The 13,568-nt window shown below is 44.1% G+C and overlaps 1 protein-coding gene across 3 annotated transcripts in view; it reads left to right on the top strand.

Annotated features, from left to right (window-relative positions):
• The first annotated feature begins 4,787 nt into the window (after window positions 1-4,787).
• The window catches only part of cluha (clustered mitochondria (cluA/CLU1) homolog a), a 106,826-nt gene continuing 98,045 nt past the window's right edge, over window positions 4,788-13,568 (top strand). For 2 of the 3 annotated variants that reach the window (XM_041197203.1, XM_041197202.1), the window contains exon 1: window positions 12,310-12,562. In XM_041197203.1, the coding sequence (XP_041053137.1) occupies window positions 12,466-12,562 (97 nt within the window). In that variant the 5' untranslated portion in view covers window positions 12,310-12,465. Of the gene's footprint in view, window positions 4,900-12,309; window positions 12,563-13,568 lie in introns of those variants that run through there. The other variant, XM_041197204.1, reaches the window with a different exon arrangement.

Here is a 13,568-nt window from a genome sequence, read left to right as displayed (position 1 = left end):
TATTTAATGTGTTCTCTTCACAAGTCAAGATCTGGTCCAGCTCCTTTTTGAAGGCAGTCAGAGAGTGAGCACCTACCACAAAATATAGTTTTACCGCTACTCAACCAGTCTGAGTTGCCCATGAATGTTTAGCCAGTGTGGAGAGCAACCCCAGACCACTGTCTCAGCCATATACCACCAAAGTTCCAGACACGCATAGGTCTCTGGCCACATTTGTTGGTGCAGTTCTGGGAAGAAAGGGCAACACGCGTCACCATTGCCAAGGCCAGGTGAAAGTGTGTGGACAGGATCAAATGCTACATTCATGGACCATGAATAAGGCTAGGAAGGAGTCTTAATGACCAGTACAAATGGAAACCAAAAGCCACATGTAAAGCAGGAGTTAAAAGGCATGTGGTGCCATGTATGGTGTGCTCTTTGTAATGTATGAGTCAAATCTGTTGTAGCACTCAAGATTTTGCAAATGACTGTACGAAAGGAGATGACTTTTGTATGTGGCAAACATGTCTTTAAATTCCATATTTTTATGGGAGGCAGTAACCATCCAGTAAAAACAGGCGACTCTGGAAATGGAGAGGGAAGGAAGTAATATATTGGGAATATGCATTCATTGTCATTCAGTTCCTGTGCAAAGAATCATACTAATTATTTGGAATGCAGTATTTATACTTTGTCACAGTAAAACATGAATGGCACACATTATCCTAAGATTTTAGAGTCTATCCAACTCCTGCAGGGAGATAAAACAGCTACAATTTTGTACTTTCCATTATCTGTATGCTTTGCTACAAGTGAACAGTTTGCACACTGTCAAGCTGACAAACAATGCCAGAACCAGAAATGAAATTCAGAAGCTGAAGATTACTATGGTAAAGGTTCTATAGAAACATGCATTTTTGTTACTCTGCAAAGCCCATGCTGCATAGAGACCTGTCTAGCTGAATGTGTCAAATGTAAGAATTTTCTTGAGATTGTTCTCTCCAGGGTGATGGGCATGCAATCCACCACCCAAAGATGTTGAGCATATTATATCTATGATAAGTATCACAGGCAGTAAAGAAAGACTTTGTGCAGCATGTACTGCCATGACTGGACAGTAATATTAAAACACTTCTCATTGTCCCATGTGCTTTATTAGTGAAGACTCCAGACATCGAGTTAATCATGTCTCCCAGGAAGATGAGGAACAGCAGAAAATTTCCCTCCACATATATAGTGGCTTATCTCTTCACCCCTGTATAGAAAAGGTTTTAAAAAGTCAGGCATAACTGTGATATCTAAACTACCAGCCCTTTACAATGCCTCCCCCAATCCAGCATTTACGTTGATGTGAATGGAACACACATTCATTTTCAGGAGAGCTACAAGCATGATGGTGAATGTGCTTCTTTGTCTTCTCTGCCTGTTCCAGATGCTGCCCATCCAAGTCGTGGTACATTAACCAGCTAATCTTGACAACATTATTCCTGGTCCCTATGGGAAGTACAGCTCCCTAAGTGGGAGGATAGACTGAGCCTTGCATATTTCCACCATTTACTAGTGACACCTTAACTACTAAGTATCATTGCCTGGAATAAATACCTTTGACTATGAATTGAACAAGCTCTTCCCAGTGAAGTCCTTTATTCACCCTCCTGTTCTCAAATTTCCAAAAAAGACAATTTGAAGCTTGCAAACACCCAGCAGTGTTGATAATTATTTAGGCAGCATTGGGGAGTGGAGCTTGTTTCCTCATTTTCTATTTGGAACTGTTCAGAATTTAGGGGCTTAACAAGTTTAATCTCAATTGATCAGTGGTGTCTCTGGTTGAGCAACAACCTAAGTCAATAAAAAGTAAGGCTGGAATATTGGCACCTTCCCCATACCTATTTACTCTTTAGTGTGGATAGAACAAATCTGATTCCATCAACACTGCAGTTCTGTGGTCACACATTGCAGAGAGCAGAGTAGCCCCAGTATACCTGTGCAGCTGTTGCAGTTATGCATTTTAATCAATAGTCTTCAGACCAATCTCAAGATGACAGGAAGAAGATGGAAAAACCTTAACTGCACAAAAAAAAATAGCTGTATTTGCATAAAATGTTAAATATGCAGGCATTTGGTAATGATCGGATTATTTGTTGATTTTCAGTTGCAACATGCCATTTATACAGACGATGTTTATGGAGACTCAGAACGGAGTATGGAGACTCAGGTACAGCATTGGATGCTAGGGCCTTCAACTTCTCAAGCTCAATTGTAGGTACAATTGTATGTGGAACAGAGTGTGCTGAGCTGTAAACAGTGCATCTGGTACACAACAACAATCACCTTTCGCCAAAGGGCTTCGCAGTCTGATTACTTCCGATGTGTGGTCACTTTTATGTTGCTGGCAAATACAGCAGCCAATTAACACACAACGTTGAAATGAAAAACCAGCTAATCTGTATCTGGTGATGTTGGTTTGTCAGAACAATAGGACAGCTCCCCTACTGATCAAGTAGTGCCATAGGATTTTTTATGACTACTTGAGCAGGCAGACAAAAGAAAGGTTAACTTATATTTATCTACCACCTTTCATGATAGTCCCAAAGTGCTTTACTGCCTTTTAAAGTACTTTTTAAGTGTAGGGCAGAATTGAATGCCCGCCCCCAAGGTGAGTTTTGAGGCGGAGGGGGGTTGTTTAATCAGGCAGGAAGGTGCTGGGCGGTGACCTTGCCATCTTCCTGCCTCTTCCCTCCTAAGAGCATCATCCTGCCATTGCTGGTGTTCAACCCTGTTGAGCTTGCTTGGTGTGGTGGGTGGGACAGGATGGGAGGGGGGTCCCTTGTTCAAAGACACCTGATAGAAGGACCTGATGTCAGGAAGGAGGGGGCCCACTGAAAGCGACTCCCCCTACACCCTGTAGGTGATGACCTACGTCCCTGAATTCCTCACACACCTGTGGCCTGGGTGCCTCGCTGATCCTGGGCCTCTGGTGGGTGCATTGCCAGCAGCTACCACTGATCTCCCAGTGGCAATAAGGAGTCGCTGGCCCCTGACTGGGGACTGCATTACCAGCGTGGAATGAATGCACACACAGTGGCCCACCCCTTAGGAGCGCAATCAAATTCCTAAGTCAACATGAACAATGCAAATGGGGATGGCCGCTTGGGTCAGGTATCAGAAGGCACCTGGTGCCTTCAGGATCATCAGAATAGGTCAGCTTGTTCAGGAGCAGGAGGAGAAAACTTGTGTGGTGACTAATTAAGATAAGAGTTTTATGCAGCTTAAAATGTATTATCACGTTGAATCATCCAATTACTATTTCAAGGCAGATTACAGAGTAAAGAAGATTGTACACTATATTTAATGATCTAAATTTATTACAAAACAATTAGCTCCTACAGTCCTCTTGTCAAAAAGATATTTACTTATTAGCTGATAGCAGACTGACTCATTCTATAATTGGTTCCCTATAGCTCAGATCAGGTTAGTTGGGAAGATGTTGCTTTGTATTTGCATGAATAATTTGACATTTTAAAAAATATTTAAGGATTGTGATCCCATCACGCTCAAAGCATTGGTAAGTTCATGGGCTAGAAGTTGGAACATCAGGACTGCCATTCATCCTGCTCGGCACAGAATTATTCTTATGATAAAAGCAAAAAACTGCAGATGCTGGAAATCCAAAACAAAAATAAAAATACCTGGAAAAACTCAGCAGGTCCGGCAGCATCTGCGGAGAGGAACACAGTTAACGTTTCGAGTCCGTATGACTCTTCAACAGAACTAAGTAAAAATAGAAAAGAGGTGAAATATAAACTGGCTTAAGGTGGGGAGGGGGGCTGGTTAGAGCTGGATAGAGGGCTAGTGATAGGTGGAGATAGCCAAAATATGTCATAGAAAGAAGGACAAAGAGGTGTAGAAGGTGGTGATATTATCTATGAAATGTGCTAATTAAGGGTAGAAAGCAGGACAAGCAAGGTACAGATAGCCCTAGTGGGGGTGGGGTGAAGGGAAGGGATTGAATTAGGCTAAAAGGTAGAGGTAAAACAATGGATGGAAATACATTTAAAAATAATGGAAATAGGTGGGAAAAGAAAAATCTATATAAATTATTGGAAAAAAAGGGGGGATTTCAGAAAGGGGGTGGGGATGGAGGAGAGAGTTCATGATCTAAAATTGTTGAACTCAATATTCAGCCCAGAAGGCACTTTACAGCCCTTTTCCGTTCACCCCACCTTTTTTCCAATAATTTATATAGATTTTTCTTTTCCCATCTATTTCCATTATTTTTAAATGTATTTCCAGCCATTGTTTTATCTCTACCTTTTAGCCTATTTCAATCCCTTCCCTTCACCCCACCCCACCCCCACTAGGGCTATCTGTACCTTGCTTGTCCTGCTTTCTATCCTTAATTAGCACATTCCTTAGATAATATCACCACCTTCAACATCTCTCTGTCCTTTTGTCTATGACATCTTTTGGCTACCTCCACCTATCATTGGCCCTCTATCCAGCTCTACCCCACCCCCCTTAAACCAGCTTATATTTCACCTCTTTCCTATTTTTACTTAGTTCTGTTGAAGAGTCATACGGACTTGAAACATTAACTGTGTTCCTCTCCGCAGATGTTGCCAGACCTGCTGAGTTTTTCCAGGTATTTTTGTTATAGAGTTATTCTTAGCCACTATAATTTTAACATACCACAAAGCATATGTAAGAATTTGGTATTGCATCATTGACTTGAATCACACCTTTTACTCTGGGTCTCTGTTGCTAGGAGATGCCAGCCATTTCTATCCCTGAGCATTTCACCTAATCAGCCTTAATAACACGCCATGGACAACATTCCTGAAGTCGGTGCAAGTATGATACAAGTAAATAATCGTGTGCACCAGTGCTCTGATTAAGGCCTCCACAAATTACCTGGAAGAAGTAAGTTCAAAAGCAACCTGCTATCTACCTGAAGGATCTGTTTAGCACATATGAATGTTTACTTAAATAGGCTATCACTTTTCCTATGTGCTACCAATATTTAGTTTCTTTGCTGGGAGGACTAGCTATTCAAAGAAAGGTAGGTGTGAATTTCATCCTTTGCTCCACTCGGGTTTAAAATTATGAGAAAATGATTTGATTGGTCTCTTTACCTCGAGAGCTTTTTTTGTACAGTTCTTTTGAAAAAGTGTCTTTTTCCAATTATGTTCCTTTCAGAGCATTTTACAAAGTTATAAGTTGGTTGCTGTTGGGTTTAACTTAAATGCTACAACCACTGAGATGTTCTTAATAATGACATCAATACCAACTTGATGACTATTTGGAAAACTGAGAAGGCCAGTCACTCCAGGTCACTCTTGTGTGCTTCCTAATGGCCGGTTGTTTAATGGTCTAGGTGGCGATCTCCATCCTGTTCTCTCAGCTGGAGAAGTTGTGTGGCATGAGAATATTTCCAGGAGGGGACAGAGGAAGAAAAGGAAATGGCTTCAAGAAGTGAGGCCAGAATTGGGGTCTAGTGAGCACCCTCATTCACTCCTGGCACCTGTGTTCAATTCTAGCCCACTGCAAAGAAATGAAAGCGGGGTAGCATTAGGACCGTGTAACCTGTACAATTGCAAAGTGTCCTTAGACATGGAAAGAGTTGTGTATGTAGGAGCTCTGTACATTGATTGACTTGTTTGTAAGAGTTCAATAGAGATGAAGTCTGTTGTCAGACGGGTGAAGAACAAACCAGCCACCAGCTACAGTAGAGTGTATGGACAGCTGATTTCACATTCAGCCCTTCACCAGCTACGATCAAGAAGATAGGGAAATGACCTCTACTCATTTGTACAGCTGGGGAGACAGCTGTGCCCAAGCTAGAGGCCTTAGGACTGATAGAAATTTATCGTGGGCCACATATGAATAAATGGGGAGAGCTGCTGAGTGCTGGTAGCACTCACCGGAGGGGGACTGTGGGGAAAGGTAATTGTGACACCTATGGAATCAGGGACGTACATTTGCTCCCCTATCTCCACAGGAAGGTGTTTCTTTTTATGTAATTATCATTCTTACCATTGGCCATGGGGCTGCTGATGAATCTTATAGTTGGTTGTGTGTGGAAGGGGTAGGTCTGGTGTCAGCTCTGCTCATTGGTTGTGCATTCCTCAAAAGGGCCTGTTAACAGGCACTGAGCTCTTGAAGGGATGCCTAGAATATGGGCCTCACGAATTTGGCAGTGGGATCAAATCCTTGCAGTCTGGCCACAGGCTGTCCAACTGCTGGACTGACATATTTTGCGTCTGTTTTAAGCCTGAAAATGGGTACAATGCCTACAAATTCCACCCTATAGCTGTGAGAACATTAGAATACAGGGAGCAGGTAAAAATTATTTTAAGTGAAGTAAAATGACCCACTGACATAGGGAAATGTAGCTTATTTGCTGATCTGAAGTATTATGTGAAAATTTCTGTTGATTGAATTAGATGTGTTTCATCCTAACTGCTGCTCTGTGTGATCACTCACTGTGAAATAAAAACAGCTTAATGATTTGTACCTGGCCTTGTCTTACCAGGTGTGTTCTCAGTCCTCCTTCAAATGGTTTAAAGAAGAACATATGAAACAAAGCATAAAAGTCTTGTTATCTATTTTCTATATCAAAGGGGACTCATTGTTACATCCTTGGGTTGTACTGTTTTAGATGTTGGACAATATCCTTAAATGTAAGATGGGACCTGATTTTAATGGGATTTGAAAATTTTGAATTGCTTTTTTCCTTTTAAGGTAGGCAAACCAGGAGTTTCCAGTTGGTCTCCAGGTTCCCGGAGGAGGTTGGGGGTTGTTTAGCTGCAGGGGAGTGGAGTCCCAGTGGCCAGCCGCAAGTGCCATGCTCTTGACAGGCCTAGACAGGTCTTTATTTAATTCTTTCATGGGATGTGAATGTCGCTGGCTAGACCAGCATTTTATTGCTCATCTCTAATTGCCCTTGAGAAGGTGGTGGTGAGCTGCCATCTTGAGATGCTGTAGTCCATGTAGTGTAGGTACACCCACAGTGCTGTTAGGAAGGCAGTTCCAGGATTTTGACCCAGCAACAATGAAGGAACAGCGATATATTTCCGAGTCAGGATGATGTGTAACTCAGAGGGGAAGTTGCAGGTGGTGATGCTCCCAGGCATCTGCTGCCCTTGTCCTTCTAGGTGGTAGAGATTGTGGGTTTGGAAGGTGCTGTCGAAGGAGCCTTCCTGCAGTGCCTCTTGTAGATAGTGCACACTGTTGCCACTGTGTGTTGGTGGTGGAGGGAGTGGATTTTGAAGGTGGTGGATGGCATGCCAATTAAGCGGGCTGCTTTGTCCTGGATGGTGGCGAGCTTCTTGAGTGTTGTTCGAGCTGCACTCATCGAGGCAAGTGGAAAGTATTCCATCACACTCCTGACTTGTACCTTGTAGATGGTGGACAGGCTTTGAGGAGTCAGAAGGTGAGTTCCTCTCCTCAGAAATCCCAGCCTCTGACCTGCTCTTGTAGCCATGGTATTTATATGGCTGGTCCAGTTCAGTTACTGGTTAATGGCAACCCCCAGGATGTTGATACTGGGGATTCAGCGATGGTTATGCCATTGAATGTCAAGGGGAGATGGCTGGATTCTCTCCTGCTGGAGATTGTCATTGCCTGGAACTTGTATTGCCCGAATGTTACTTGCCATTTATCACCCCAACCCTGAATGTTGCCCAGGTCTTGCAGCATATGGGCATGGACTGCCTTTGGGTGCAGAAGCCACAGGCCACCTTGTAGCGGGACATCCCTCCCCCCAACCCCCCCCCCCCCCCCCCACCCTACAAACCACCCAACAGCCCACAGAGTGGTGGCCTGACTGTAAAAGCCTTTTTTTAAATTTTAAATTAAATTTAGATTTTTTAATTTAAAGTGTCGGAGAAAATGTGCCTCCATTTTTAAGTGTCATCTTCAGAAGCCAGCAGGGAAAATCCAGCCCCTAGTCACACCTCTTACACAAGTAAGACAAGACCACCAATTTCTTGTCCATTCTCTGGTGCAGAAGAAAATAGACTTTATTACATAAAAGTCACACCTTGGGTGTGTGAAGACACTCCTGGAAAACCTGTTCAAAAACCAGAATGTCTGGTTCAAATCCAGATAAGTGGTGACACTAATAAAGACATACAAATATCTGATTACCAGGATATGCAACACCTTTACAATGAAACTATTTACACGGTTCACTTTCCTCCAAAGTAATTGCCTATAAATATCAAAATATCTAGTTTGACCTGGGCCACCTCAGACTAAACAGATGAAGTCAATAAAACTGAACAGCAATGTCTGCACACTAAAAGAGTGCACTTTGTACTACTGTAGACAATGCAGCATTAATGCATGGTACATAAGCAGTTAATATGCCGTTTTTCATGTGCTTGAGAGTAAGGGGTACTGAAGCATGGCAGTGTTTACTGTCCTCTCCTGTTTACACAATCATCCATTAGGTGTAATAGGTTAGATGTTTTTATATAACTTATTGTCCAGATGGAACACCACATGTGTAAAATATAATTAGCTAACAGAATGTAACTTACCAGGCTAATATTGGAGCATGCAAGCTTTAATACTGCAGTGTGCAGGTATCACCAGGTATCAGTCAATACTTTAATCAGCAACCATTAGAAAAAAGACACATTACAGCAGAACATCCTGATATTTCTAAAATGTCGGTAGCTCTGAACCATCAGAATACAAAAACTGAAATTACAAACAATTGAGAATTTTTTTTATTTCTGTGGAGCAACCATTAATTTATCGGGCATGTCCCTTATGCTGTGGCTGACTGAGTTATAGGTGGTTTCTCAGGTATTCCACTGGCGACTGATGAGCTGCCTCACAGCAATCACTGTGTAGGATAGTCTGGCTGGAATTAAGTTGTTCCTTCAGCTGTTTTGCAGTTTACCTGAGTTTCTGCTCCATTTCCACAGGGGATTAATTTTTGTCTGAGCAGGCAGGGTGTTGATTCATGTCAGTACATCTATTGCCATGTTCTCTAAGCCATCAGCAGTGTCGTTATATGCTGAGAGGTTATTCTTAAAGTTACCTTTGTGCTGCTTCTTCTGTTGATCAGTAAACTATTGGTTCTCATCCTTCTTGACCAGTCAGCAGTCTTTGACATGGTTGACAACACCATCCTCCCCCACCCCCTCTCCTCTATTGTCCAGTTGGATGGGACTGCCTTCACCTGTTTCCATTCTATTAAGTCATTCCCATAGAATCACCCGCAATGGCTTATCTCCTTGCTCCTGCTCTGTTTTCTCTGGAGTCCCACAAGGATCTAACCTTGGGTCCCACCAATTTCTCACATGCTTCCTCTTGGTGACATCATCAGAAAGAGTCAGGTTCCACAGGTACACTGGTGACACCCAGCTCTCCCTGACCACCACCTCTCTTAACCCTTCCACTGCTTCTGATTTAACAGGATGCTTGTCCGACATCCAGCACTGGATGAGCAGAAGTATCCTCCAAGTAAGTATTGGGAAGACTGAAGCAATTGTCCCTGCCACAATATCCATTCCCTAGTTAAAACACCATCCTTCTCCATGGTCACTTTCTGGGGCTGCACCAGGCTGTTTGCAGCCTTGGTGTTCTATTTGATCCTGAGATCAGCTTTTGACCACATATCTGGTCCACCACCAAGACCACCTATGGAACACAGCCTGTTTCCATCCCTGCCTCAGCTTATCTGTTGCGGAAACCCTCATCCATGCTTTTGTTATCTCTAGATTTCACTATTCCAATGGCTCCTTGACAGCCTTTCATCTTGCACCCTAACAGTCACTACCACCTTCTCAAGGGCAATTAGGAATGGGCAATAAAGGCTGGCCTAGCCAGCGAACCCACATCCCATGAATGAATAAAAAAAAACTCACACCAAGTCTCATTCTCCCGTCACCCCTGTGCTCACTGGCCTATATTGGCTTCCAGTTTGACAATGCCTCAATTTTAAAATTCTCATCCTTGTTTTCAAATCCCTCCACAACCTTTTCCTTTCCTATTTCCTCCAGCCCTACAACCCTCCGAGATCTTTGCATCCCTCCAGTTCTGGCCTCTTGTGCATCCAATCTTAATCACGCCAACATTGGTCATCATGTCCTTACTGCCTGAGCCTTAAGCTCCAGAATTCCCTTCCTAAGTATATCTGCCTCTCTCTCCTCCCTTAAAGCATGCCTTAAAACTTACCTCTGCAACTAACCTATTTTAACATCTCTTTATGTGGCTCAATGTCAAATTTTATTTGATAATCACGCCTGTAATGTGCCTTAGGATTGTTTTCTATGGTAAAGGCATTATAAATGCAAAGTAATAGTAAAGCACTCTTTCACTGGGCTTTTCCTTTTTGCAAGTGCTAAACTTACCAAACAAACAGAATTTGCACATTTTCATAAAAGTCCCAGAAGAAATGCCAATTTCTGAGTGGCTATCACATGCATCCAATCCCATGCACTGCTATCAGAGCTAATAATGTCTCGATCTTTATGTCAAGTGAAAAATCCATCTATATTTTGGTTCTAAAACTTTACATTGCATTCAGCAGCTATTTCCCCACAGTTTGAATTGCCTTTGAGTGTTCAGTCCACTCTGCCTAATGTATGCTCCTCATACCTAGAATCAGGCAGCAGACAAGGAGGCCATTCGGTTCATCTTGCCTCTACAGGCCCTTTTAAAAGGAGCTTTCCAATTAGTTCCATTCTCCTGATCTTTCTCCATACCCCCGCAAATGCTTTTTTCCCCAAATATATATCCGATTACCATTTGCAAGTTAAAAGCAAAATACTGCAGGTGCTGGAAATCTAGAACAAAAACAAAAATATCTGGAAAAACTCAGCAGGTCTGATAGCATCTGCAGAGAGGTTAACGTTTACAGTTAACGTTTCGAGTCTGAATAATTCTTCATCAGAACTAAGAAAAAATAGAAAAGGGGTGAAATATAAGCTGGTTTAAGGGGGGTTGGGACAGGTAGAGCTGGAGAGAGGGCCAGTGATAGGTGGAGATAACCAAAAGATGTCATAGACAAAAGGACAAAGAGGTGTTAACGGTGGTGATATGAGCTAAGAAATGTGCTAATGGGGACACTAAGGGTAGAAAGCAGAACGAGCAAGGGACAGTTAGCCTATTTCAATCCCCCCACCCCACCCCCACTAGGGCTATCTGTCCCTTGCTCGTCCTGCTTTCTACCCTTAATTAGCACATTAGCACATTTCTTAGCTAATATCAACACCGTCAACACCTTTTTCCTTTTGTCTATGACATCTTTTGGCAATCTCCACCTATCACTGGCTCTCTATTCAGCTCTACTTGACCCACCCCCCTAAACCAGCTTATATTTCACCTTTTTTCTCTTTTTCCTTAGTTCTGTTGAAGAGTCATACGGACTCGAAATGTTAACTGTGTTCCTCTCCGCAGATGCAGTCAGACCTTTTGCTAGTTATCTGTCTTATAATAAATTACATTATTTAAACTCCATATAGTTTGGTAAGAAGAAAGGGCACATTTTGTAGCTGCGAATTATATTAAGAACGTGAGGTGGGTGGAGAGACCATCACAAATTCTCATTATGAAATGGCCTTCATTTTCAAATAATGAAAATCGAAGTTTAGGCTAGTTCCCAGGCTTGCACACCACCCCCACCCCCAATGTGAAAGTAGCTTTGTGCAGTAGTTCAGCCTCCCAAAAAAAATGACACAAGAAGGAGTTTCACTGTTGTGTACAACAGTGAAACTCTTGTGTCAATTCTTTTGGGGGTGAACCATTGCACAAAGCTACTCACGGGCTGGGGGGGGGGGGAGAACGGCGGCGTTGAGAAGTAGCTCAAACTCCCGATTTTCAACACTTGAAAACGTAATAAAGTCTTTTGAACTCTAGCTACAGTCAAAATAGCTGGAGATAAAAGATCATTTCACAATCACTGGGCTCTGCAGCAGACCTGGCTGTTGTAGATTATGCAAACTGGTGCTCCAACACTTCGGAGAATCTTTTGTTTTTGAGAAGTACTCCCAAAATAAGGTTTAAAAAGTCAGAGAAAACGGCCGATAGCACAGTACGTTGAGAGGGGTTTTGAGTTAATTTGTGGTTTCTTTAAAAAAAAGTGCCCCTCGGTGGGTGAAATTAAATATTTCACTGTTGAGGGTTGAGAACTTAAAAGATTTTGCGAGCCGGTGTTTCGAAAATAAGCAAGATTGAGGAGGGTGTCTGTGTTTTGGGCGCGTCTCGCCAGCCGTATAGCAGCCAGTCGCCTCCCACCAAGCCGAATGGAAAGGGTCGGAGGTTGCTGGAGGTTATTGAGCTGAGAGAGAGAGAGAGAGAGAGAGAAAAAAAATTACACCACGTGTGTTAGCAGCAGCAGCAGCAGCAGCAGCAGAAGAGCCGGCTTTTGTGCGTCCTTCCTTCCGTCCCGCTGCTTTAGCTTCTGTCAGGATCGGGATTTGCCTGCTTTCCAGTTTGGCAAAGGGACGAAGCTGAGCAAAAGCAGGAACGATGGTGAGCAAAACGGACGAGACCTCGCCGGTGGCTGCGGACACCAGAGAAGGGAAAGAGTTAGAAAATGACATTGGAAGGGAGACATATGACTGTGGTGAGTAAAGGTCAAATAACCTGGGGGGGGGGGGGTGGGTGGGAGTGAGTGGGGAAAAAAAATAACTGAATGGGGGGCGGGGGGGAGGAGGGAGAAGAGAGACATTAAATCAAACCCCATTACAGATGGAGGTTCCCAATTCATGCTTGCATAACATTTTATTTTTTAAGTGAATAACACTGAAGAGCAGGTTGATATTTGAGGGGGTGGGGGCTGGTTGTCAGCACAGTTATTAGCTGGAATGCTGTCACTGGAGGGTTTACTCCTCTCTCCAAGTTAGACTGGTTTGTAGGGGCTCCCCCCCACCCCCCAAACCTCTTCCCTCTCAATCTGTGCCCATTGCTGCTGGTGGCAGCTTCTCGCTACAGTGTTGCAATCCGGCCCCACAATGTATCCACGCGGCGGCCGCGGAGCCTTTGATGTTGCCAAATGTATCCATTTGCCTGTGTAGCAAAGCCGCCGGCTCCTGCTGCAGGGAGCGGGCAGACTGAGTGAAAGGTGGGCTTGGAGGGTAGAAGGTGGGGGGGGGGGGGGGGGTGGTTTAGAGGGTAGAAGGTTACGGGGTAAACTCTCCATTTAAATGCAAGCGCAACACTGGGATCTGGAGGTTGCACAGACGCTCTTTCCCTCTCCGCTGAAAGCCCACCCCCCCGGGAGGAAGGAGTGGACTGAGCCCCTTTTCTTTCACACCCCCCCCCCGCTTCCCGGCGGTTGAAGGTCACCTTCACTCCCGCTGGTTGCTGGGAGAGCGGCCACGGTGCGGCCTAGCCTCCCCGGCGCGGCTGTGCAGGGCCGCCTCCCGGTGAGGGACTACCCTCCGCCCAGGTCCGGGAAGTAGCTGTGTGACGGGCGGGTGTGGAAGGGCAGGAAGCCCCTGTTTTAGTTGTTTGCAGCGCCCCTCTCGCAACATGCTGACCCCGGAAGTGAATGGGGGCTCCTTCACAACCAGGGGCTGGTTGCTGTGACGGGTCATGTGATAAAGGGGCGGGGAAAGGTGATAGAATCA

The sequence above is a fragment of the Carcharodon carcharias genome, chromosome 10 (genome assembly GCF_017639515.1).
Source record: "Carcharodon carcharias isolate sCarCar2 chromosome 10, sCarCar2.pri, whole genome shotgun sequence".
NCBI lineage: Eukaryota > Metazoa > Chordata > Chondrichthyes > Lamniformes > Lamnidae > Carcharodon > Carcharodon carcharias.
This window is presented reverse-complemented; position numbering and strand designations above follow the sequence as displayed.